This window comes from Dermacentor andersoni, chromosome 1 (assembly GCF_023375885.2).
Source record: "Dermacentor andersoni chromosome 1, qqDerAnde1_hic_scaffold, whole genome shotgun sequence".
Lineage (NCBI taxonomy): Eukaryota > Metazoa > Arthropoda > Arachnida > Ixodida > Ixodidae > Dermacentor > Dermacentor andersoni.
The window spans coordinates 321,645,355-321,669,733 of record NC_092814.1 but is presented as its reverse complement, the minus strand read 5'-3'; the positions used below and the strand labels follow the sequence as shown (position 1 = coordinate 321,669,733).

At 44.7% G+C, this 24,379-nt stretch overlaps 1 protein-coding gene across 1 annotated transcript; it reads right to left on the bottom strand.

The window, feature by feature from the left end:
* Positions 1-10,737: 10,737 nt before the first annotated feature.
* On the bottom strand, positions 10,738-13,626 carry LOC140219203 (sodium-coupled monocarboxylate transporter 1-like). Its single transcript, XM_072289041.1, has 2 exons — positions 13,294-13,626; positions 10,738-10,758 (listed from the first exon to the last, which is right to left on the bottom strand). Exons 1-2 carry the CDS (start codon positions 13,624-13,626, stop codon positions 10,738-10,740), a joined length of 354 nt encoding a protein of 117 aa, XP_072145142.1.
* Between the last annotated feature and the right edge of the window lie 10,753 nt (positions 13,627-24,379).

Here is a 24,379-nt window from a genome sequence, read left to right as displayed (position 1 = left end):
TGGGTGCAGCCCGAAAACTTTTGACCAATAGCCGAAGGCTGATGGCGAAAAGGGGTCGAATCAGAAATAACTTTTTTTTTTCTCTCAAGTCATGCATAATCAGTGTATACGCATCATATCAGATGGGGAGGTATCGCGGTTTTCGGGAGGTCGCGTGACAGAGAGGTGAAGTGGGCGTGGTCGAAAAAAAGTTTTTCACCAATCGTGGAGGGCTGATAGCAGAATTGGAATAGAAAACTTTGGAATAGTTTTACGTTATAGCGCCCTTTGTTTTTAAATTTTAATCCGTATTACGAAAGAACATTACTCACATTAACGCTACGATTTCCATTTCAGCCATGCTAACGGGAGGCCGAGGCTAAGTCCACAACTCCTACGAGACCGTGCAGTTCAAAAGCGCTGACGCACACATCGTGGCCGCCGTGAGCGTGCCGGAGTACGAGGGGCCGGCGCAAGGCGACGACGCCGCCGAGATCCTGTAGTTCTAACCGATTCTGCTCGCGGTCATCGAATTCTTTTCCATTCATGTGTGTCTGCGCCCGTCATTGCACACGTGTTTATACAGCCAGCTTATGTTCGCCGCAGTTCACAGTGCCACCAAAGCTGCGAGCCTTAGTTCGCGGAACATTCTAACATGTTGATATTGCATTCATTGTTTCGCCCGTGTGGCGTAGTTACAATGTTTAGATAAATAAGCGAGTAAAATTGTCCGACGACTGGGCTCGAACAGAGGACCTCTGGCACAGAAGCCCAGTGCTCTATTACGCTACGGGCACTTTTCCCCCTTTAACGTCGTCCCTCATAATCGGATTGTAGTTTTAACATGTTAAATTCCAGAATATACTTAAAATAATTGACGCGTCGTCATACGTTAGATGTGGGCCGAACCAGAAAATGGTGCGGTAATATAATTCGAGTCAGGCGCTCCTCCTGCTCCCCTCACGCGAGGAGTGGCGCGATAAAGTGTGGTACACAGTGACTACGCCCCTATCTCCTTCCCAGCTAGCTCAGGAAGACTTTGTCTTCCACCGACTTCAACTGGAGGTTGAATTGCCTTCCACCTGTCTTTTTTCATAATTCGCGCGCTTTCATTAGGACGCAGAAATGACGACGTGACAAACAGACAGTCAGAAGCTGCTGACTTAGATGTTAATTATAACGCGAAGTGAATACCTGCGAAGTTGGTTAATTACGCTCGACAAATTGTGCAATTAAGCAGAGCAGAACCCCCCCCCCCCCCCCATAGTGTGACTTGCTCCATATAACACCAATGGTATGCATTCGGACGCGTCCTGCAAGAGCACATCTGCATATTATTAAACCATGCCTGAGCTTAGGTTAGACACCCTGTATGTGCCTGACACTTGAATGCAGGTGCGTGAATTGTTGCCAACTGCACATGTTTTCAAACTTGTGCGACACTGAGAATACAAAACGAACATTAACGCTTTCATTTACTTTTTTTGCACCATTTGAAATGGAAACAGCACGCATGTGAAGAATTTGAACAGGCCTTTCTTGAAATTCACCTTGCTCTTCAATGCAATTTGGTGAATGCCGTGGTTTACATGTTCGAACAAGTTTTCTATTGCGAATGGTAATTACGGAATCCTATACCGTACAGCTTTCAACCAATTTAATTGCACATGAAAGCTTCCGCCCCATACGCCGAACGCTCTTGAAATTGTGCAGTTTGGTTTTTTAAAAAATCAACAAGCGACTAGAAAGAGTTGCACGAAAACGAAAACATGAAGGATGAAACACAACTATTTGTACAGTTCCTGCGGAACTACAATGGTTGATCGTCACATGTCGACGTAAGGAAGTGCACATGTTGGACACAACAGACGTCGTGTAAAGGAAATGTTGCGATAGCATGCGCTAACTTTGAAAAATAAAGAAGACATCGAATTTCGTTGAGTTGACAAGGTGTGCGGGAGTCAAGCATTTTTGAAGGGACAATGATTTTTTATCGAAAAGAAAATATGAAGGCGAACTAGAGTAGCAGTATTCTGCACACAAATTTTTGTGGGGAAAATGAGCCAGCTTGTTCTCAATAATGTCGCATGAGAAATCTTCACCTTGACAAGTAACCTGACTGATTTGCGGAAGCTCGATGTTTAAAAGTGATGTTTTTTTTGTTTCCCCATTATTTCGCCGTTGTTATTAGTTTTTTGTTTTCAGTGTTTTTGGTGCGATAGATCCGCAATTTTTTTCATAATATGATTGCTTCGGACAGGCTATATGAAAACCTATATGTGCAGCCATCGTGAAAAGTTTACGGACTACGCGATCTGAGAATAAGCTGAATATTTACTCCGGGACACAGAGTCCGGTATTCGGATTTCCAGCTTGCACTCCTATATCCGCAAAACATAGTTTTGTACGGTTTTACTGACTACGGTCACAACCCGCTCGGAAATTCGACATTTCATCAGATCCAGTGGTCCGTAAACTTTTGACGGTGACTGTATATACATGCTTGTTTCCTTTTCAAAATTTTGTTGAGAATTCAGTGATCTAGCTGGTCGTCCTATTCTTTCTGGGTGAGTTTTATTTCCGCTCGTCACCGTCGTGCTAAAAACCATAGTCCGTTTGACATAACGATTCTATTCCAATGTTTTTCTGTTTTTTGTGTGTGTGTGTGTGCTTCGCCAGTGGTCCAAGCAGTGTTTCAATTTGCATAACCGCTAGATATCAAGTATATTACTTCATGAAGAACAGTGCATCATCGTGAAGTTCAGTATAATTGGACCGTATTTCGATAAAGGTGCAAGGTTCCCTTCCCTAAGCTCTAGAAATCTGGTAACGCGTCGCAACATAACAGTAGGCTCCTGCATAGGAACAATCCTTCTTAAACGAGAGTATAAACTGAGCACGTGTTCATAAAAACATTCTTACGTTAAACTTCTTCGTAAGAGCAGATGTCAGCCAATCATGATGCTGGGCAAACTAGTACCGAAGGTCACCGGTAAATGGCAGAGATTGCTTACAAACAGGAAACTTTGTAATTTTGACCTCTGACTTTAGGCTTTATTTACAGTTGTGCGAAAATTAAGTGTCGGTTTAGTCGTGCTTTCCTCGTGAATCAATGATATCTTGCTGAAAGATGTCATATTTCTTCTTTATTTCAATGGCGCTTACACTTTGCACGAAACTTACATGAGCGATTTGTGAATGCAGTGTAGAAGGCATACTTAAGTTTACCTTGTTGCGGCACTCACTACGCCGGCGAGAAACAATCCTGAGAAGCAGGGAAATTCGTTGAGGTTTTTCTTCACATAATAGGGAACAATCTGAAAAGATACGTGAGACACAGAGTGTGAACACTCATCGACCGCTTATCGGCATTTCGTAAACAGTACATCGCTGTTTAGAAGTCACCTGGTCGTAGGATTTGATCGCACCGGTCAGCATTGGATCACAATCACGAAACCAGTAGATGAGGGCAACACCGAGACTCGAAGCAACTCCGTAGTAGATCAGCACGAGAACTGTTCCGACAACCGCGGTCCTGAGTGCGTAAAGCAACGGAATAACAGTACACATGTTATTACACGAGATTACACAGGTTACACAAGGTAACTAAGTACACATGTCCATATAACTTTGCGTGCTCCTCCTTAGTTGTCACCAGAACTGACAGTTCCTGAACGGTGTATGATAAAAAATAAAATCAGGCGAAAGGAATACTTAAATTATACCGTTCCTTATTTACATTGCCCACCACGCGGCGCACCGCAACCGTCAACGCTATTCAATTTCAACTTCCAACTTCAACATCAATATTCAATTTTCTTTCTTTCTTTCTTTCCTTTCTTCTTCTGCTGTGATATGAACAGTGCCATGGCGTACACAATTTAGGCAACGAATAGGTGAAACAACTGGAATGACTGGGGACATAACAGAAAACAAACCCGCGCGACACACACGAGTTTAAATCAATCCAGCCTCCTCAGTTTCTAATCACCGCAAAATCTGATTGGCTGATGCCGCAAACGCTCGCCACCGTTCGTATACGGCCTTGCCGTTTTTTTAGCGAATGCATGTACTACCGCGAGCACAGGATCGCGTGTCAGATAGCCTTGAACCCTGCTATGGGCGATATGTGCGGCCGCCATCGAAACAAAGTGGAAATGAGGACGCTGTTCTAATAACTTTTAGCACTCCCCCCATGCACCTCTTTATACAAAGTGCGGAACTTCCCATCACCAGCGAACACTGATAAAGCTGTTTGATATTGCGGTTACTGATAACCTTGTGCACCGAAGCGTGGCCAGTAGCAGCACTGTTTTGAAGCGTAAACATTTGAGAGGCACTTCCCTGGGAAATCTGTCCGTCTTTCTGGAACTCGGGGCACGATGCGCTGCATAAGCGATACAAAAGGTCCTATGGGGGTATACTGAAGATAAATTACGGAACGGGCGCCCAGGAGCTGCGCTCTAAGAGAAAGCATGACTAAAATAAAAATTACTCGCTGTAAGTTACTGTGCACGTAACCATCTTATCGGCTATCGGCGGCCAGTGAAATGCCGTAAGCTGCCGTTTTCGGCAAACGCAGGCACGGTGGCAGTGCCAACAGTTAGCGGAAGAGCGTCCCCCTTTCCCCTCTGTTTTAGACAGCGCCATCCCTGTATCGCTACAACTCGGTTTCGAGGCTATTTGCCACGCGTTCGCGAGTTCCCCCTCATATTGCTCACGATCGTACCGATATTACCAATAGTACCGATACACTTGCACTATATTTTTGTGACCATGTTTTGAAGAATTATTTTGGGCCAATTCTTACGTTGTTGGTGAAGCAATGATTTCTCGATTTCCCTTCGCGCGCAGTGCCATGGCGTATACAATTGGCGAATTATCTTTTTCTCTTCTGAAGAAAATTCGAACATTTCTACAGCCCGTTGCGTTCAGTGGCTTTGGCTTTTTATTGTTGAGCGCGAAGTCGCGGGTTCGATTAACGGCCACGGAGCCCACATTCCGAAGGGGGTGAAATCCAAGAATATTTCGTGCACTTAGATTTAGATACGCCATAAAGATCCCCGCTTAGTGGAATTTAGTGGAGGGCCCTGCACTACGGCGTTCCTCATAGCCTGTGTGTTGCTTTGGAACTTTATAAACGCCACAGTTTGATTTAATTTTATTTTTTTGCTATTTCCACACACCCACATAGTTACACCAATGCGTGTGTTTGAGAAAAAAAAACGACTTGTGTCGCATGAAACAGCACCGCTGCGTGCGTGGTTATCAAGCTGCGTGCGTAGTTATCATGCAGCGGCGTAGAATGTATTCCGTCGACCTAATTCCTGTTCGACCTAGTTCCTGACCTAAGACCTAATTCCTTGACCTCATTTTTGTTACTTGCTGGCGTGACTTGGTATTTGCGAAAAGCATGAAGCATCTCTCCGTCAAAACCGTCCTAAATTTATACGCATGAAAAAGAAACTGAAGAGAATTATGCTTCTTTAAGTTAGCACGATGTGTCTGCCCCTTCTAAGTGATTGCAGACCAAATAGTCACTACAACGTTCCAACAACGTGGCAAGCCAGCATATTGCGCGGTTATATAAGCACGTTTACCGAAGGATGAGCGCAGAGCTAAAGTCTTTCATCAGGTTCGCATCGTGTACAGGTATGAGCAACGAGAGGACACTGCAACGATTGCATTCCAGTGCTACTCGTTTTCCTGCTTCCTCAGTGGTGAGAGTGGCTCTCCGCCCACGGTATTATCAAGACACCGCGAATACCGTGAACAGTGGAAGATAAGAAAAGCATAGAATCGAGCGATATGAATCCTTATATTATACCGTCCCTGCGAGGGAGGTACAAGCAATGCACTTTTAAAGCGATATGTTTCTTTAGTTGCTTCCCCGGGTTTTTATTTTGCCAGATGGCCATCAAACGAAATAGAGAGTAAGCAGGGTGACGAGAGTAAAGAGCGTAGAGGGAAGCGCATGCACAGAGGAAGAGGGGAGGAGAGAAGGAGGAGCGTGATTGGTTCGTGCAGGTGGTGATTTCACGCACATAGGAGGACGAAGGTCCCGATGGTCCGAGAAAAAGATCACAACAGGATAATAGGTTAAGCGATTACTGACGTTAACAGGCATCTTCGATAATTTCTTGCCGAATTTTAAGCAACGATTACTCCTCACTTATAAGCTTCAAGCAGTTTGGCAAACCTGCGGCAACCAGGGCCCATACTGACAATAAATGTGAACTTTTGGACTCTTCCAAAAGCAAACGCCAGCCAATCGCAGTGTTGAAAATATCCGTGAAGGCGACTGGCCGGGCTGCTGAAGGAACTGGTTTAACGGTACTTAAGAAATAAAATATTTGTGAATTCAGTCCCAGATCTTGAGGAATAAAAGTTGAGTGTGAAGGGAAATCGGATCACTTGCAAGTAAGTTTTTGTGTAGTTTGCCACCATGCATCATATTACTCTACATATAATCGCTAGCACATGCGCGGTCCGCAGTTCATCAAGTGAGCATTGAGCAATGTCACCACTACATGGAAAGTGGATACCACGTAAGTTAATAAACTTACCAGTTAAGAAAAGTGTCAGTTTAAAGAATCCTCAGTTCACTACGCGATGTTGGCGTGATGGATACGACTGGTTATTTTAGTCTAATTTTCAATTAAAATCTCATTACTGGTGTCAAAATTATTTTTTTTTAAATTGCTTTGTTCGGTCTAACAGCACACCTAAAATTTGCGGATGGAAATTCATTACTCCTGGATACGAGTGCCTAGCTGAAAGGTTAATGGAACAGCACGCTTTCCTCATAAATTACCTTTGTGCTTCCTTGAGGTTTCTAGAAGCGAGAAATCTTTGCACTATCATTTGATCAACACCTCCTCTGTAGATGTACATTGTTGACAGACCTATAAGGCAAGCCCAGATGTTTTCATCCTTTGTGAAATCAAAGCTGCTTCTGAAAATGAAAAAAAGAACGCTTTTCCACATTTTCCAACACAATGATCAATTAAAAACAACGAGTGCTTACTCAAACATGAAAGTTTTGACAGCGAAGTCACTGAATGGCCGTAGGTTCAAGTCCTTCATATGAGCGTCGTAAGCAATCTTGATCATAATAGTTGCTGGAGCCAGCAACACTATCCCAGCCTGCGCGCAGTCAGTCCATACAACGCCCCTCAGACCGCCCTGCAATACAGAACGCAGCTATAAGGATATTTCCTTCAGAGAGACAAACGTTCATGTTCTGTTGTAGTGCAAGTTTAAAGCCGCGGGGACCGGTTAGCATGATAAAACGCCCCTCACACTATATAGAGTACTTTACGTGGTAGAGCTGATGGTACGAAGACCTGCAATTGAAGAAGCGTTGATATATAAAGGGTAAGTGCAAGGGTATAATGTACCATGAGAATAGGTATTCATGTGGATTTCTTTTTTATGCTAAGGATTGCTCCTTGTACAGAGTATAGTTGCACTTAGCTGTGTACTTACGCTAGCTAATGCTTCTACCTTGACCGTAACTATGGATTACACACATTGGCACTTTCTACATGTGCCCTTCTGTATGTGCTAACATGGGGCCGAATTCACGAAGCTTTTTGCTCGTAAAATCCCTTCGCCATTGGTCGGCCACCTTCGCTAATAATGTGTCAGACGTCACGATCGGCTCGCATCAGGCTCTTACGAACGGTTTTAGTGCCAAAACTTTTCTTGGGAATACCGCCCCCCCCCCCCCCCCGCTGGAATGATGTAACGATCCTATTTCAATGCTGCTCCTTATTGGCCTTCGCCAATGGTCAGAGTGCCGCTTCGCCTACGTCATCACCGGAATCGGCTGGTCACGAGCGGTGGCTAACAGGAAGAGAATAGAATCGAGAGAAGGGAATCGTTGCATCATGAAGGCCCTGTACTGTGCCAAGAAAGACTGCCGTGCTGATAACCACACGTTTACGTTTAGTGCATTACAACCCCGTGCAGTAGTCACGCCTACCCACTGGCCATGGAGATGCGCTCAAACAAATCATTTTTGAGCAAGACACCTGGAACTTTCGCGAAATGGGACAATAACAATATTAAATATAGAAGACTATATCATTAAATATAAATGTAGAGCAATGTGATATAAATAATGGCTCACCAGAGCAGTGTAAACGCAGCCTGCTAAGCCGATAGTAAAGCTGCACCAGTTCGCCGAGACGCCGAAAACTGAAAGAAGAGAAAGACGTTGCTCACCATGAAGCATTCATTAAACTCGTTTGCTGCAGGCAAATCAGTTTGTCCGCATTTGCTGCAGCGGTGTCACGGAGCATTGTTAAGTAGCAATCAAGCAATATTGTTTGCGTGTACTTGCTTGTCGCAACAGCTGCCGCTGCCGGAAATATCGCTACGGCGCCCATGGTTTGCTGCAGAATACAAAAAAAAAAAAAAAAATATGTACCTGAAACTACTCCGTGTCAGTTTTCCAAAACTAATGCCTGTAGAGAAATAGAAAGCATTACTCACACTTAAAAAGAAGTACAGGACGCACGAGGTGAGTCCGACTTTGTTCCCATAACGCATCCTAAGGTACTGCAAGAAGCAAATGGAATATTGGTTTTTGCGACAAAGAATCTCAATTACAATTTTTTTTTTACATTTAGTTGAGTGGTCTCACTGTGCACAAAAACTTTGTCATATCGACCTTTCTCTTCTTGTATACTTGACTATATTTAACTTACACTAAAATGTAGCTTAGGTGAGCAAAAATTTAATAGACCATAAAATACTAAATGGGCTGTTGAGATCCTGAAGTCGCGAATATTATGATTGAACCGCTTCTCGCACTACATGGGTAGTTTGAGGCCTCTGGGAGAGGCCCTTGGCACTGCAGAACATTTGCCTAGGCTGCCACTGCAGCAGCAGCAGCGGCTGGTGCAATGACACCTAGTATGTTTGTTTCTAGTCGCGGTAATGGTACCTTGAGTGATATGTATCGTGTCCGCGGTAATAAATAACGTCGCTCAATCTTACGTGCAATGAGACTCACAGTGTTTAGAAAGGCATCAGTTGCAGAACAGAATCGACGCGTCGGCGCGACGAACATCACGGTTCACTTGAAGCCAGTCTCTGTACGTATACTCGTTGTTGTGGCCTCTAAACATGGCTCATACCCACGAAGGGGCCGATCACACTGGAGGTAATGAGTACACATAGCAAAAAAACGACGAAAAATACAACGAAAAAGGAGCATTGCCTGACATAAGGACAACAATTTTTTTATAATAAAGTTGTAAATATGTCACAGTTGGCACCCCGAGCACCATAACCTTGCGGACGCCTCAACGAACATATATAGAGCTGTTGTCATGGAGCTGGGGCCTGTGCCCGACTGACAGGCACCAAAGGACCACATCTTTGATGTCGATTGACGTAGGCCTAGATTTCTAGTCGGATGCAGATGGAATGTTCTACGGAATGAGCCGGGTACGCGACGAGTTCGCGTCCTCGCCGGACCTGCAATAAAGTTTATTCACTCACTCACTCACTTACGGAAGGATGAAAAGCTGTGGCAGAAAAAAAGAAACTGACCCACTGTTTGAGTTTGATTACAAACAGAACAAAGTATAGTCAAAGAAAAACCAGACCTGTGAGGGTAAATATTTAGGCAGCGGTGGAAGCTTGATAAGGCCACCTCACATTGTCGCACTGTCGTGGTCCACGCGAATTTTCGCTGCTTCGAATCATCAGAGAAAATCAGAGATGACGATTTTGTGCCTTTTAGAAATAAACGGGGCTTAAATCTAGCACATGTAATCAAATAAAATTTAGCAGGAACCTTAAAAACCGGTTCATTAAGTCAGGACGACGCGAGAGAATCGGCGGATTCATTTAGGAAGATGCCAGAGTGTCCTGTTCTTCCCATAGATTTCTCTCATAAGTTCCCAAAATATACGCATCAGGAGCGACCACTCAGCAGACGTTAAATGGCAACAAACCGGAAGAGCATCTGTAATAACCCTTACGTTAATCGCATGAGACCCAACTTTGTGATAGCTGAGTTAATTGCGAGACATTTAGGGAGAAAGATCGGCGTGTATTTAGGCAGGCGGATAGCAAAGGACTAGTCAAGCTGAATAGAAAAGTTGCGAACACTTGGCTTCTCTAGACTTTGAGTGGCGTCCGTAGAAATGACAGTGACAAGGAAATTGAACGACGCGATCTTGAAGTAGGCCTGCAAAAACACGCCCAGGAAAATATTTTGCGTGGTTTAAAAAGATATAAAAAAATCAATTCAACCTGCGTCGAATTTGAATTTGGAGCAATTTGAATTTCACCGATCAGAGACTCTACAATGTATGTCGGTAGAAACATTTGGCTAATAACAAGCGTTTCAAGCTTTTTTTATTTTTTACATTTCGCTAATTGGGCATGATTTCATTGTATGTAACCGCCCCTTGTGCCAATATCTTGCGTTTTCAAATCATTGTATGCCCGCCGGACTTTTGTAAGTGCAAGTGTAGAGTGCCAAAATGTATTTGCGTAGAAGTGATTGTCCTTACTTATGGAATTAACCTTTACTTTTTGCTAAATTTGTCCAATAACAACCGTTGAGACTTTTTTTTCTTTTTGCTGTTCTTCTGTAGACTTGATTTGACTCTATGTTAACTATTTTTGACACATCGTTTTGTTTTTTGTATTGTTGCATGCCATATCCTGCAATGCTCTCAATCGAGAGCAGCAGTACTGAAAACAAATAAATAATTAAATAATAACACGAGTCCATCAAAGCGCCACCGATGTGCTCTGTAAAAAAAGAATAACATGAAAAGAGATGTGAACATTAGAGCTTCAGAAAATGTTGTACAGTAAACTGCGGAAATCTGTAATCTAACGGAATACTCCAGAAGCTTGACTATTGCCTCTTCCTGCTTATTATACGATTATAATTCTGGTTATTTACAATTATGCATCCTGCTGCCACCTGCTTTAGTGGGCATGTGCAGAGTGCACATGCCCACTAAGAAGCCCGCGAATATCGGCAAAGTGCCTCGAGCGGCGAGTCGCGCGGCAACTTTGCGTGTATTTGCGGGATTCTATCACGCTCAGAAAAACACTTATGCAGCACGTATTGAGCAACAGAAAGTTGTATCGTGAGTTTTTCATGTTGCTCTACAATCTTCTCATTGACACTTTTAATATAACTATAATATTTGATTATCGATTAATTAATTAAGACTATTTATCTTATGAGACGGAATGAAAAAAATAATCTGAGTATCTCTAAGCGACGGCAAATAACATTACATTGGTTCTGTCCAGCTACGTGGCATTTGCATATATTTAATGTTCGGCTCAAGTTACGTGAGACACCCTGTGTATATCGTGATTTAATATAAAACAAAACGAAGCCGAGGAAGTCACTAGTGTGCGGTATTAAAAGACCGTCCCGGGTAATGTTCCTGTTTAGCAGGGACTTTGGCCGCGGGGTTTCTGACATCCCCAGAATATGTTTTATATGTTATGCTGATTATTATGATTATTGTAATGCCCGTGAATCCCGAACCCTTATGGGCACATCAGCAGACACACGAAGTGGAAATCTCGCTGCCAACCACAAAGCCGAATGACACCACGACACAGTAATCTTGTTGTAACCCCTGCCTCCCCCCCCTTCCCATTGAAACGCCGCAGCAACACGAACTGTCGCTAGTCTTCTGGCTACGACTTCGTTACAATGGCTTTCCATCACACAGCCACGTCCGACGCGGAAGTGTCTGTTGCGAATGGGGCGCCATCACTTTAACATGTAGGGTGTCCCACGTAGCTTGAGCCAATGTACCTCAAGCGGCCAGTCCCGCGGCCACTTTTCATGTATTTGCGGGCTTCTTTCATGCTTGGAAAAACATTTTTATGCAGCACGTATTGAGCAACAGAAGTTTGTATCGGGAGTTTTTCATGTTGATCTACAATTTTATCATTGACACTGTTCATCTAATTATAATATTTGAGAAATCATCAATTATTACTAATTATGTATTTAGGCTCAATGCAAAAAAAAATTAATCTGAACATCTCCAAACGACGGCGAACATTACCTTGGTTCGGTCCAGCTACGTGGCATTTGCACATTTTCAAAGTTTGGCTCAAGTTACGCGGTAGGACACCCGGTATATTTAAGGCTACATAATACTTGCGTCACCTTGGCACATCCTTTCTGGGGGATAGGACGAGAAGGGGCACATCGCAATATCGCATAACCAGTGACCCCAGTTGTCTGCATGGTCAGATAGTAGCGAGCAACAAGTTGTCTATTCGGTCACATGCTCAGTGATTCATGTTGTCTGAGCGGGGCGAGACAGCTGCCAGTACACACCCAGTGTTTCAAGCTAGTAGACAACCTTCGTCACTGGGTATGTCGACGAAATTTCTGACGGAAGGAAAAGGCAAGGTTTGCGTCACCCTTTCCTGCCTTGATATCGAGCGTCCACCCAGATGGTAAGTGCCGATCTTGGCTATCGCAGAACGCTCAGGATACGGATTTACCATTTATGTGAAATCTAGATCCAAGGCGACTGTTCCTGTGAAAGCGATAATTAGGCGAATCTGACTCTTCTTGGTTACACATTAGCAAAGCATACTGTAGGCCTTAAAATATTTATGGTGAAGTAATCTTTAACAGAAATTTGTAGTACGTTGCTTTTATCATTTCATGAGACTCTTTTTCGATATTGTTTTGGGAAAGAAAAACACCTGACACTTGCGACTTTCGTTTTGTTCGTATCGACTACCGTATCGTCAGTGTTTTCAGGATCTCTTCATACGTGCATTGCTTAATGAAAAAATTAAAAACCCTACTATTAGGAGTGGTGTAAAAAATACAAGTTATATATTTTGTCATTCTTGGTGTCATAACTGTACGACGCGTTCCAAGCGCAATTCTTCATTACCTTTGTCTAACTTTGCAAACCAAATTCTAGAAGCAGTGCGAGGGACTTTGTCAGCGCACTTACGGGTAAACACGTTCGATTACCAAATAGCCAATGTTTAAAGGAGGCCATCGCAAAAAGAAAATTGTGACAGGGCGCGTGCCTGATATATTTGCGGCGATATTATTTTTGTAGCCATTCTTTTCCTATCAGGTACTGTGGGGCTTATGTATCACTCGTAATACTGCAAAGCTCCAGATTACAAGGAACAGAGGTCCATTTGTCTTCCAGGTTGATGTTGCGATTAATGCAGCATGAGCCCCGCTTTCTTTGTCAGCGGGGCATGAGCCCCGTGACACAGAAAGGAAGTAGACTCGATGCTTACTATTCCTTCTCCGAGGCCTTGGCTTACCTCGAATACGGAGGTAACCCTGAGACGGTAGAGGACGGGCACCACGACATGTGCCACGATGAGTGCATTGAGGGGCGCCAGCACTTGATTCCAGAACATGTGAGTGCCGTAGGCGTACACGTGCGCTGATATGCCTATGATGCCGATGGACGACATTATGGAAGCGAGCGCGGACACCGCTAGCGGCAACGAGTGCAGCGACCGGCTGCCGAGGAACACCTCGTCGGCAGTCGACTTGAGGCTCCGCCGTCGGAAGGAGAAGTAGAGACCCAAGCTGAAGTTGGCCACCATAAGGGTCGCGAACACCACATACTCGGCCCAGGCGGTGTCCATCCTTCTTTAGGCCGGTTGGTCAGTCGGCGCGCAGCGCTTTCTCTGGGAGAGGTCGCTGAGTGAAGGGCCACGCACGAAGATGCGACGAGTGATGTGCGGCACTGCGAAGCTCCACGTATAGACGTCGCGACGAGAGAGCAGTTCTGTCCACAAAGCGGAAGGATGAATCAAGGAAAACGCCAACTGTGACTCCGGTGTCTGGATTACACGGTTGTACGCGACAGAAGGACAGCAGCTGTCCGTCGTCCGTCCAAAAGCTTTCGTCGCTAGAGCCCGACTCCCATCATCAATTCGCTCACTCTTATCTTTTGCATTTGTTCAGTTTGCTTTGTTTTGCTGTTGTGCTAGTGCTCTGTGGAAAGGCCCTTGTTTCTTTTTTTTCTTTTTGGGACCAGCGCTTGTCCATGGAACGATACCCATTTGAATTGAAATCCCATATGATAAGTTAGGCGGAGAGAGAGAGAGAGAGAGCGAGAGAAAGAGAGAGAGAGAGAGAGAGAGAGAGAGAGAGAGAGAGAGCGAGATGCTCAGGAATAAACTAAATGCATTTTCACTGAGACAACTCGTGTCGTTATTTAAACTGCATTGACTACCATATAGAATTCCACATGGATGCAAAATGTACCTTTGCTAAGAATATCAATTTCCCATTGTGCGCAATTTTATCGCACCTCACTGTCGCGGGTCATTCTAGAATAATACAGGATGTGCAAAACATCGCCTGAGAGTTCCTCTGAGTAATATTTCTAATTGTGCTCCTGACGCCTGGAGAATTGGGCGAGTGGTCAGAAAGAAGTTTTACGCTAGAACACTTTACCCGCCGTGGTTGCTCAGCGGCTATGGTGTTGGGCTGCTGAGCACGAGGTCGCGGGATAGAATCTCGGCCGTGGCGGCCGCATTTCGATGGGGGCGAAATGCGAAAACACGCGTTTACTTAGATTTAGGTGCACGTTGAAGAACCCCAGGTGGTCGAATTTTCCGGAGTCCTCCAATACGACGTGCCTCATAATCAAAAAGTAGTTTTGGCACTTAAAACCCATCATTTTAATTAACGCTAGAACACTTCGTGATATCGGACGTAGTGAAGGCGAACGGCTGATGGCGAACATCGCTCACGATCAAAAACAACTTTGTGCATGTGGGCCCCTCGTGTAAGATGTAAAACAAAGACGCATGCATTGGAGGGTTCGTCTCGCGAAAAAAAAAATTGCAAGACGAGTTTTGTGACCTCGTGTTTTGTGTGAGAAAGGCTGAACGGAAACAGCAGAACGACGTGGGTGATAAGGGCTACATGGTTTATAGTAGGCACGCAGTAAATATTTTCGAAAAAATGCAGAAACGCGCTGAAAGCATCAGGAGCACCGTGTCAGCGTTTCTGAAGTTACCTGACGAGATAAGCAGCCTGTTCCTGCAATAAAGGTGTTCACGGCGCAATAACTTGGGATTGGCCGGGTTTGCTGATTAGCCCGATCTTGAAGGTATCTGGGATGTCGGAATTGCAGTGCTATCTCAAAGGGTATGTTTTGCCGGTCAATTGAGAAATAGGCACTATCAGTTGCCGCACGCTTGGGGTGACGCTCGACATGTAAGCCGGAAAGGGTGAAGGAAATGTTGCCTTTTCCTTTCGTGACAACTTTCCTCGCAAAATTTCCACTAAAATTATTTCCGCTTCAAAATTTCAGTGCTTCGTCTTTGGGAGATCGATCTCGCATTCTTCTCGCAAGCGTAACTTTCCATTCACCTGAAGACGTCTTTCTTGCTGGGCAGCCATTGATCACCAGCGAGGTAACCTTGGAGTCGCCTTGCTGGTATGCCAACGACAAGCACTTGTTGCGGGTAGCCATCAAAAAAGCCCTCAGCAATCCCGGCACCACCGTCCTTATCTTTAGTGGTGAATGTCTGCTTCTTCCGAACGTTCACAAAACATTAGCACCAACAAGACGCCCCAAACATTTGTCCAACGTCACACCGGCCTGGTGTAAGCAACCACTCTACACTGTCATTCGCATTGATATTTCTCTAACGAAACTCAAAAACACAACGAAACCTATAGAGTATAAAATGTCAACATTGAGACAGTCAATAATGGTCATTGTACAGGTGCGGCCACTGCTAGCGGAAACACAGGAGCTCGTAGCAGCCCCCCGCGGAGTGCCATCAAGTGCGCCTCATGAAGGCTTGGCAGACGACTCACTATAGTAGCCAACTCGCCGGACATTCCGCCAATCGCTTTGATTGCCCATTCGCCGCAAGACTTCATGAGGCGCCGATGGTGGGGCTCTCTGCAAAGCGATAGCATGGCTCCCGTGTTCCCGCTAGCAGTGGCAGCGACTGTACTTTCATTGACAGCTATCTCGATTATTTTGAAAAATTCACCGTGCAATCAAACTGAAATTTACTTTCAGCCAAAGCGAGAAAACTAACAAGTAAAGGCATACTTACTTACGCTATATTTCCCAATAGTAACGGGGAAGGGTACCACCGTAATAAAAGATAGCATTAAATAATTGTCCAACAATAAAAAAACGTGTTTAAAGTTCAACAATATAATAGTTAGACGACGGCCAGTGGGTAGCATAGGAACAAGTCTCTGCTGAGTATGTTGCCGCCATGAAAAAACATAAAAGAAGCACTTTAAACAACACATTAGCCTCAATTCCCACATCGGACTCAATACAGACCTTGGGCCTGCATTCACAAAAATCTCTTACGATAGAATTGTTCCTAAGAGCAAGTTCCAGCTCCTCCTGATGCTCGACGTATTACAAGCGAAGGCCGACAGCCAATGGCAAATACCACTTACGAACGAAAATCTTTGTGGATTCGGCCCCTGGAGAGATGAGCCAGCTTCCTGCGTTCACAACGGAAATTCAAGACTACCAACGTTTCATGCTTGGTCCACTCATCTCGTTGCATTTTACGTTGTTTCACTTTCTTCGCCTATATGCTTTCCGAATTTATTGCCTTTCTTTAGAGGTTGTATCAATTCATTATATTTTGTATTATACGAATCCGATGCAATTGATTTATTTCTCTTAAGCCACTCCACTCTGTAATGCTTCAGCCCCGAGCGCACAATAAAAGTCGCAGTTTCGCCTGAAAGGGGAAGCATTGATAGCAATTGCGAAGTATTACACATGCGAAGTAAGGTTCGTAGTTCTATCTGCCGTATAATTGCAGTAAACATTTGCGTACTAACGAAATTGGCGATTATGGTGTCAAGCGCACACAGGCAAGCAGGAACCGATCTCACTCGATGACCGCGCACACGCTGTCGCAACGGTGGCTTGGGGAAGAGCGCAAATCGAGTGGAGCGAACGCCTTCTGCTGCCTCTCCCTGCAACGCGTCGCATTGTTAAACCCCGCACGCGTGAACTCATTCACAACGAAAGTTTGCTCGATTACTGCCTCCAAATACCCGAACGACTTAGCCGAGACGGGGGGACACCGTAGCAGCCGAAGAAGAATACATACGTAAAACAGGACTGGGTACAAAGAGAGACAACGAGACAGAAATAAAAATGTCAAACGCAAAATAAGATCAGGGATATATGCCTTTTACAGAGCTGTTTCCTTTTCAGAAGTCTGCTCTTGAGTGTTTGTGAAAAGGTTAAGGTGATATCCTTTTTTTTTTTTTTTTGGACAGTGGAATAGATATGTCCCACCGGAAGGGACCGAAGTTTTAAGTGATTTTTTAGGTTCATTGTAACAATTTAGTGGTCCCACTTTTTACTGTAGCGCCGTCTACAACGATGACAGGAAAATGCTTCAGTATTATTTTAGCTATTTGGTGTCACTGTACAGTACTGACGAGTTGTTTTCTTCGGGTGACTTTTTCAGTGCGGGAAATGTGAATTTTCTCATTTGTTAAGAGAACTTTGATATTCTGCTATGTCTGGTACGATAGCAGTCATATTGCCAGCGTTTAAAATGTACCAAGAATTTGTTATACCTGATTGTCCTGTGTAGCAGCAGTCTGTATTTTTATTACTCATAACTTGCAGGCACGGCAACATTTGTTGGGCTCAGCGCAGACCGATAGGTACACACTCCCAGTACATGCTCCCATTTTTGGTGTAACAAGCAGCCGTTCGCTTGCATTGTCCTGCTTGAAAAAAATAGGGTAACAACTGAAGAGGCACCAAACCTATTTTTGAGCCTTGCAGATCGCTCTGGTAGCAAAACGTCTGAGGCGGTGCCGGGTTCCCTCCGAAGAGCACCGAAGCGCGTATAAAGTACTTATGTAGGAGCTACAAGCGCGCCTTTGGGCCTGCAGGGTACTAGCGTTTCGGTCCTCGTCACAGCCACAATTGCACCAAAGTAAGGTGGGCATGGTCATGCGCATTTCGGTCTGCTTAGGGAACGGGACAGATGGTGTCCCACTTCGCACTGGGCTGTGAGTTGGCAGTGGGACATAGCTTTCCCACCAGTGACGATGTAGAGTATTTCGAAAATAATAATAATATGGAAACTGAATCAACCGTGTTCTTGTAGCTGAGATAAAAGAGTTCTGGGTAAAAAATTCAAGTTTTGAGTGAACTTGTTGGTACCAGAGAAAGGGATATGGCATCGCAAAAAAATCCCCGCATGATACTTTGTGCAACATTCAAACGTTATCTTCTCGTTCCTGCGACCTCACACGATTTCTTTTTGGTCGTAGGTGGACGATATTAGCGACTAAATCGTCGTGTACATTCGAATGCAGAGAAGAAAGAATATGCAGATTCAACCCAACTGTTGGAATCTGAGAAGCGAAGTGGCTAAATAAATGTAACGCAACTGATTATACAGGGTGTCCCAGCTAACTTTAGCCAGAGTTTAAAAATATATAAATGCCACGTAGCTGGACAGGACCAGAGTAGCGTTGTTTGCCATCGCTGGGAGATACTGAGATTATTCTATACGTTCCGCCTACTTACATAACTAGTCCTAATTCATGTTCTGAAATATTACAATTATATAAAAAGTCTCAACGAGAAAACTGCAGAGCAACATGAAGAACTCCCGATTCAGCGTTCTGTTGCTCAATACGTGCTACATGACAGTGTTTTTCTGAGCGTGAATGAAGCCCACGAATACTCCCAAAGGGCCTCGAGTTGCTAGTCGCGCCGCAATTTTGCGTGTATTTGCGGGATTCTTTCACGCTCGGAAAAGCACTGTTATGTAGCACGTATTGAGCAACAGAAATCTGTGTCGGGAGGTTCTCATGTTGTTCTACAATTTTCTCATTGACACTTTTCATCTAATTATAATATTTCAGAGGCTGAATAATTAATTAAGACGAATTACCTAATTAGGTGGTATGAAAAAGATAGTTTGAGTATCTCCAAGCGACGGCAAACATCATTACATTGGTTCGGTCCAGCTACGTGGCATTGGCACATTTTTAATGTCTGGCTAAAGTTAGCTGGGACACCCTGTATAACCTACACCGCGTTTCCCACACAAGTGATTACCTGCCTGCCAGTGAAGACGGCAAGACGCAGAGATACCCCCACCAAGTGACCCACGTGAACGTGCATTATGTTCTCTCCGGAATTGGCCCCTATGCTACGCCACTGTGTCCAGGGTCGCCGCGCCGACAACAGTGGGCCGATCCTGGAGATAACGCAACATTAAACTGCACTTCACTGCGCCGGCCAAGCCGATGTGCCAAACCCGTAATGCTAGGAAAGCTGGCATAAAGAAAGGTTTGCTTTATTAAAGTACATGCGCTCTCGGTGACATATTTGATGGAACAAGGATAGTCCGGTATCATTTCATCATCATCATCAGCCTAGTTACGCCCATTGCAGGGCAAAGGCCTCTCCCATACTTCTCCAACTACCCCGGTCATGTACTAATTGTGGCCATGTTGTCCCTGCAAACGTCTTAATGTTATCCGCCCACCTAACTTTCTGCCGCCCCCTACTACGCTTCCCTTCCCTTGGAATCCAGTCTGTAACCCTTAATGACCATCGGTTATCTTCCCTCCTCATTACATGTCCGGCCCATGCCCATTTCTTTTTCTTGATTTCAACTTTGATGTCATTTACCCGCGTTTGTTCCCTCACCCAATCTGCTCTTTTCTTATCCCTTAACGTTACACCTATCATTCTTCTTTCCATAGCTCGTTGCGTCATCCTCAATTTCAGCAGAACCCTTTTCGTAAGCCTCCAGGTTTCTGCCCCGTAGGTGAGTACTGGTAAGACAGAGCTGTTATACACTTTCCTCTTGAGGGATAGTGGCAACCTGCTGTTCATGATTTGAGAATGCCTGCCAAACGCTCCCCAGCCCATTCTTATTCTTCTGGTTATTTCAGTCTCATGATCCGGATCCGTGGTCACTACCTGCCCTAAGTAGATGTATTCCCTTACCACTTCCAATGCCTCGCTACCTATCGTAAACTGCTGTTCTCTTCCGAGACTGTTAAACATTACTTTAGTTTTCTGTAGATTAATTTTCAGACCCACCCTTCTGCTTTGCCTCTCCAGGTCAGTGAGCATGCATTGCAATTGGTCTCCTGAGTTACTAAGCAAGGCAATATCATCAGCGAATCGCAAGTTGCTAAGGTATTCTCCATCAACTTTTATCCCCAATTCTTCCCACTCCAGGTCTCTGAATACCTCCTGTAAACATGCTGTGAATAGCATTGGAGATATCGTATCTCCCTGTCTGACGGCTTTCTTTATTGGGATTTTGTTGCTTTCTTTGTGTATCATTTTTCACTGAGTAAATCCGTGAAAGCCAAGGCCAGCAGCCAGGACACCTGCAAGAGTAGTAAAGATGGTAGTTTGGTCCTGCGTGTGAGCTATTCGGCAAAACAGCAGCACCCAGCTACGGCGAGGAAAGTCCGTGAGGTCGTGCAAAAAAAAAAAGAAAGGTTTGCTTTAAAATGCTGCCAAGTGGTATAGTGCAACCATCGAAAAACGCAATACCGTAGCGCTGCTCTGGCGACTAAGCAGCCGCTTCTCTAGTAAAATATTAATATTTAAGCTGAACAACCGATGTCTAAGCAAAGGAGCAAGAAGTTATATTAGCGACGTTCCTTTCATTACTGAGGAGTTCACAAAGATAACTAGACACATATTACGAATAGATTAGGCGGCGAAGGAAACAACTCTTGAGACAACTTATGTTTGGCATCGTGCGCCAGTAGGGGCATCTTATTGTATTCGGGTATTTAATTATTACAATCGGCGGACCATTAGGGCTACAGAAAGTGTGTCAAAAGAAGGGAAGCGCTGTCGAGGTCAGCCGAAGACTAGGTGGGGCGATGAAATTAGGAAATTCGCGGGTGCTAGTTGGGATCCGTTGGCGCAGGACAGGAGTAACTGGAGATAGCAGGGAGAGGCTTTCGTCCTGCAGTGGACATAAAAAAGGCTGCTGCTGCTGCTGCTGCTGCTGCTGCTGCTGCTGCTGCTGCCGCTGCTGCTGCTGCTGCTGCTGCTGCTGCTGCTGCTGCTGCTGCTGCTGATGCTAATGGTGATGATGATAATGATGATACATTTTTGCAACACAACTGCACTACGGATCCGCTTGAAAGCATATATCTGTCATCCGCGGCGATCGCCTCTAGTAGGTCATGTATTTATGCGTGTAGACTTCTAATAAAAAAAAAAAGATAAAGGCAGCGAAAGGCTTTTGACTTTTAGGGTCATCGTGTTTCAAAAGCAATGTCGCTTGTGTTCCGATATCTGTGCGCGTTTGCGAAATTCAACTTGCCTGAACTCTCGAGCGAACGGAGAGGTCGATTTCGATATAGGCCGCACAACTCCCATCTGCTCGAGTTGCTCCGGAGGTCTGTACTTGCAGCTATTTTAATGATACAAACCTTTATTTGTACTTGAGCTCGATGCCTACAAGCCTTGCGCTCGATACAAATGACCGCAAGTTACAAGGGTAACTGGCACTGTAGTGTCTCCGGGAGCTGTAAGAATGGCGGTCAAGCCAGCATGGGATTGATGGTTACTGCAAGGATTTGCCTAAATTTCTTCGTTCTGGATTAAAAGGGCTTTTTCACCTTTGCAAACTAATCGTGTTCAACAAGATATTGCGTTATGAGTGCTATAATTCTAGGTGATTATGTATAACACGCAGAGCCGTATTGCCTTCTCTGTTTAGAAAAATGACTACTTCAAAATTTGGGTCATAAAAGTCAGAGAAACAGTGCAAGAAAAGCCAATAGAACGTCTGACGCAGCAAGCACGAAGGTCACACATTTATACGTACTAACCATCGTTCCCATGGTAGTTGAACTATCACAGCACCGGAGTTTCCCCTAGTGACATTAGTTGGAAAGTCAATGAGTGCAGGGACAAGAAAAAAAAATTATTACGTTTCTTCTAATATACTGAATATGGATAAAGTAATTACGAATAACAGTGCCTACCAACGCTCAAAAATAATTTAATGACGTTTCCAGCGCAGTTTTGGTTGTTATGGATATTGGCACCAATGTTAAATGGACAGCAACATCGCATCTCGATACAAACGCGGAAGAACTATGGGAAACGTAAGACTGACGCTTGTGACGCACACTGGGTGCGAATATTTGATGCCCTGTGGCATAGAGAGGAGCAGGACAGCGCGTACACGTGTAAAGTTTACGCGTCAAGTTGTCGCTGTCATGTCACTACGGGTGTTAATATGCAGCGCAGCTGGCTCGGGTTGTGACGTGCCGGCGCGCATTTTCCATCACCTTCTCTGTTCGATTTGCGCGTATCGCGCAGTGCCTGCGTTTGTAATAAGGAAACCAGTGAGACACGTTCACATGAAAGACGAGCGCTCGCTTTATGACAAAAAAAGTAAGGGTTGCAAGTGTAGCGCTGATTAAGACAGAACTATTACGTAAGTAAAGTGATTTGAAGTTTAAATCTAGTCCACTTCCTTTGTGTGCGCGTCTGTATGTCTCACTGGCTTCCTGTTTATTCTGAAATTCAGACATGCATACCAACTCGGCCAGCAGAAGATTATGCTGTATTATGGCTTGAATACAAGAGCGATTGCGCTCAGCTCCAATTACAAGATTGCAGGGTTTCAGATGCACCGCATCACGCCGAAATTTAATTGAGCGCATTGTGACGAGCGGGAACACTGCAAGGTCCATTGCTCAAAGATCAATTGACCCTTCATAAAACTTCTTCTTGGGCAAGTTCCTCTGACTTGGAAAACATGATTTTATGGCGCGAAAAACACACATGCTCTGTGTCGGTTTCTCCCTCGCGTGTGTCTTTTTTAACGTCGTAAGGTCATGTTTCCAATAGACACAGTACGTAAGTTACGTTCTCAGCTTGTAGTGAACCAGTATACACGTTTAAAGGATCGAGTGTCACTAAATTAAATTATGGGGCTTTACGTGCCAAAACCACGATCTGATTATGAGGCACGCTGTAGTAGGGAACACCGGAATAATTTGTACCACCTGGGGTTCATTAACGTGCACCTAAATCTAAGTACACGGCTGTTTTCTCATTTCGCCCACTATCGAAATGCGGCCACCAGGGCCGGGATGTGATCTGGCGACCTCGTGGTGGTTACCAGCCCTGCACGATAGCCACTAAGCAACTACGGCGGGTTTTCAAGTGTCACTGAAAAGTGTTTCATGGTGTTCCTGTGTTTCTTTAGCATTGCTGACTAGTATACTTGCGTTGTCTGAATATTTACAACTGGACCAGTGCATTGCGTATGTTACATTAAAGAAATGTAGATGCAACGGATACGTGGCATCAATTTTCTTAGGTGCATGCCGGACCAGGACGAATTTTTCTTCAACTATGAGGCTTTTATTTCGAGGAACCCGTATGGGTTTCCTTTGGAGCAATTGCTACGAACGGGTGGATGTCTGATTTTCCCTTTAATCATTAGGTGCACATAAATCATAAGAGAACGTCAGCAGTGAAATTCGATGACACAGCCTTTGAATTCAGTAAAGAAATATCAAGTATTTCGCGATGCTAAATGCATGATTTGCAGTGCCTTTCTCGAGAAAACCACCTTGACAGTTTCCTACCAAAATTAAGAAGCTCTTAATAGAGTACTGGAAATAAAATAATTAAGATCTCCAACGGCAATTGTGAGCATTTTTGGAACTCCTTGGAGCAGACATGAAATACAAAATGCAGTTTCTCCACATGTCAACGGCCATGTTCCAGCACTCACGAGAGGTACTAGCTGTAGCACAAACCGATAAATGAAGACAGTAGTAATGCCGTATAGTCAGAAGTTGCTGGTGGCAGGTGTATTAGATCTTTGTAGAAGGTGGCTGAAAATCTTCCTCCCCAGAAAGCGGGCAATCAGTGGTGGATATTGCGCAGTAACGTCACCCGATGGACCATTCGTATAATTAAGCACCTCGAAGAAGTGCGATTGGCGATGCGTCCCGCTGGCGGTTGCTTTTCTCGAAACCTGTGGCAAGAACTGGATGCAGAAATTCTGTTTCGGCAACTCACACAACTGTGAACTGATACACAACTTAAAGTGATTTCTTCAATTTCTTTTTTTACAACGTAACTACCAATGCAACCAAATCCCGCACGCACTCCGCAGCCGCTTATGCTAGGGACGCGCCCCTTTTTAGCCGCTAGCATTATGGCCGCCGCGACTTCACTCGCTCCCGCAGGCTGCGGCTGGGACTGCCTCTCCCCACCTTGAACGGCGGCGCTGCTTTCGAGGTATCCTGAAACGACAAAAGACGGAGACGTACAAAAGCGCAGTTCGCAATAGGGGATCGGAAAATTTGGGTGCGGTAGTTCATAGTGTTTTTCTTCCTTTT

Coding starts and splice junctions, on each gene's coding strand:
- LOC140219203 (XM_072289041.1), bottom strand. CDS start 13,626: ATGGACACCGCCTGGGCCGAGTATGTGGTGTTCGCGACCCTTATGGTG. Junction 10,759..13,293: donor GGGTTACCTCCGTATTCGAG/GTAAGCCAAGGC, acceptor CTTTTTTTACAG/AGCACATCGGTGGCGCTTTG.